We start from the raw sequence: 487 nt of genomic DNA, 5'->3' as shown, positions 1-487 counted from the left end.
GTTTTTGTTTGAATTATGGCTGGTTCTTAGTGTGTTGGTGATACAGTGGTATGTTTTTGTTTTTCTGGTATGCCGTGGTTTTGGTCTGTTTGTTTGGGTACGCCGTTGTGATGGGAAAGTACGATTGAATGATTTTTGTTGTTGTTAATCAGAATTGTGGTCATATATGGTTCTCTTGCTTATATAAATTGTTGGTGTTTTTAGGGGGGCTATGTGTTTCCTGATCACGTTTCTAACCAGAAAGCAATATTTCCTACCTCCAGGTCTCGAAGTCTATTCTGAGTTACGTGGACCTGGAGTACGCGGGGATGGGTCCGCAGCGAGAGGCCGAGTCCGCCATCATGAGCCGGAAGGTCCCGCCTCGCATCAGTCACGTGACCATCTCCAACAACGCTTTCAGTGGCATCAACGTCACCCTGCCTGGCACCTTCTTCCACTTGCAGGAGTCAACCATCTCGGGAAATAATGGTAAGACAGTTGCTTGGAA

At 46.4% G+C, this 487-nt stretch overlaps 1 protein-coding gene across 1 annotated transcript in view; it reads left to right on the top strand.

The window, feature by feature from the left end:
• Positions 1-487, top strand: part of LOC119586365 (protein bark beetle-like) — a gene marked incomplete in the record, with an annotated part of 82,897 nt that overhangs the window by 57,992 nt on the left and 24,418 nt on the right. The window contains 1 exon segment of the mRNA XM_037935077.1: positions 264-468. Within this exon segment, the coding sequence (XP_037791005.1) occupies positions 264-468 (205 nt within the window).

Source organism: Penaeus monodon, chromosome 21 (genome assembly GCF_015228065.2).
Source record: "Penaeus monodon isolate SGIC_2016 chromosome 21, NSTDA_Pmon_1, whole genome shotgun sequence".
Lineage (NCBI taxonomy): Eukaryota > Metazoa > Arthropoda > Malacostraca > Decapoda > Penaeidae > Penaeus > Penaeus monodon.
Note: the sequence above shows the minus strand (reverse complement) of the source record. Positions and strands in the feature narration are given on the sequence as shown.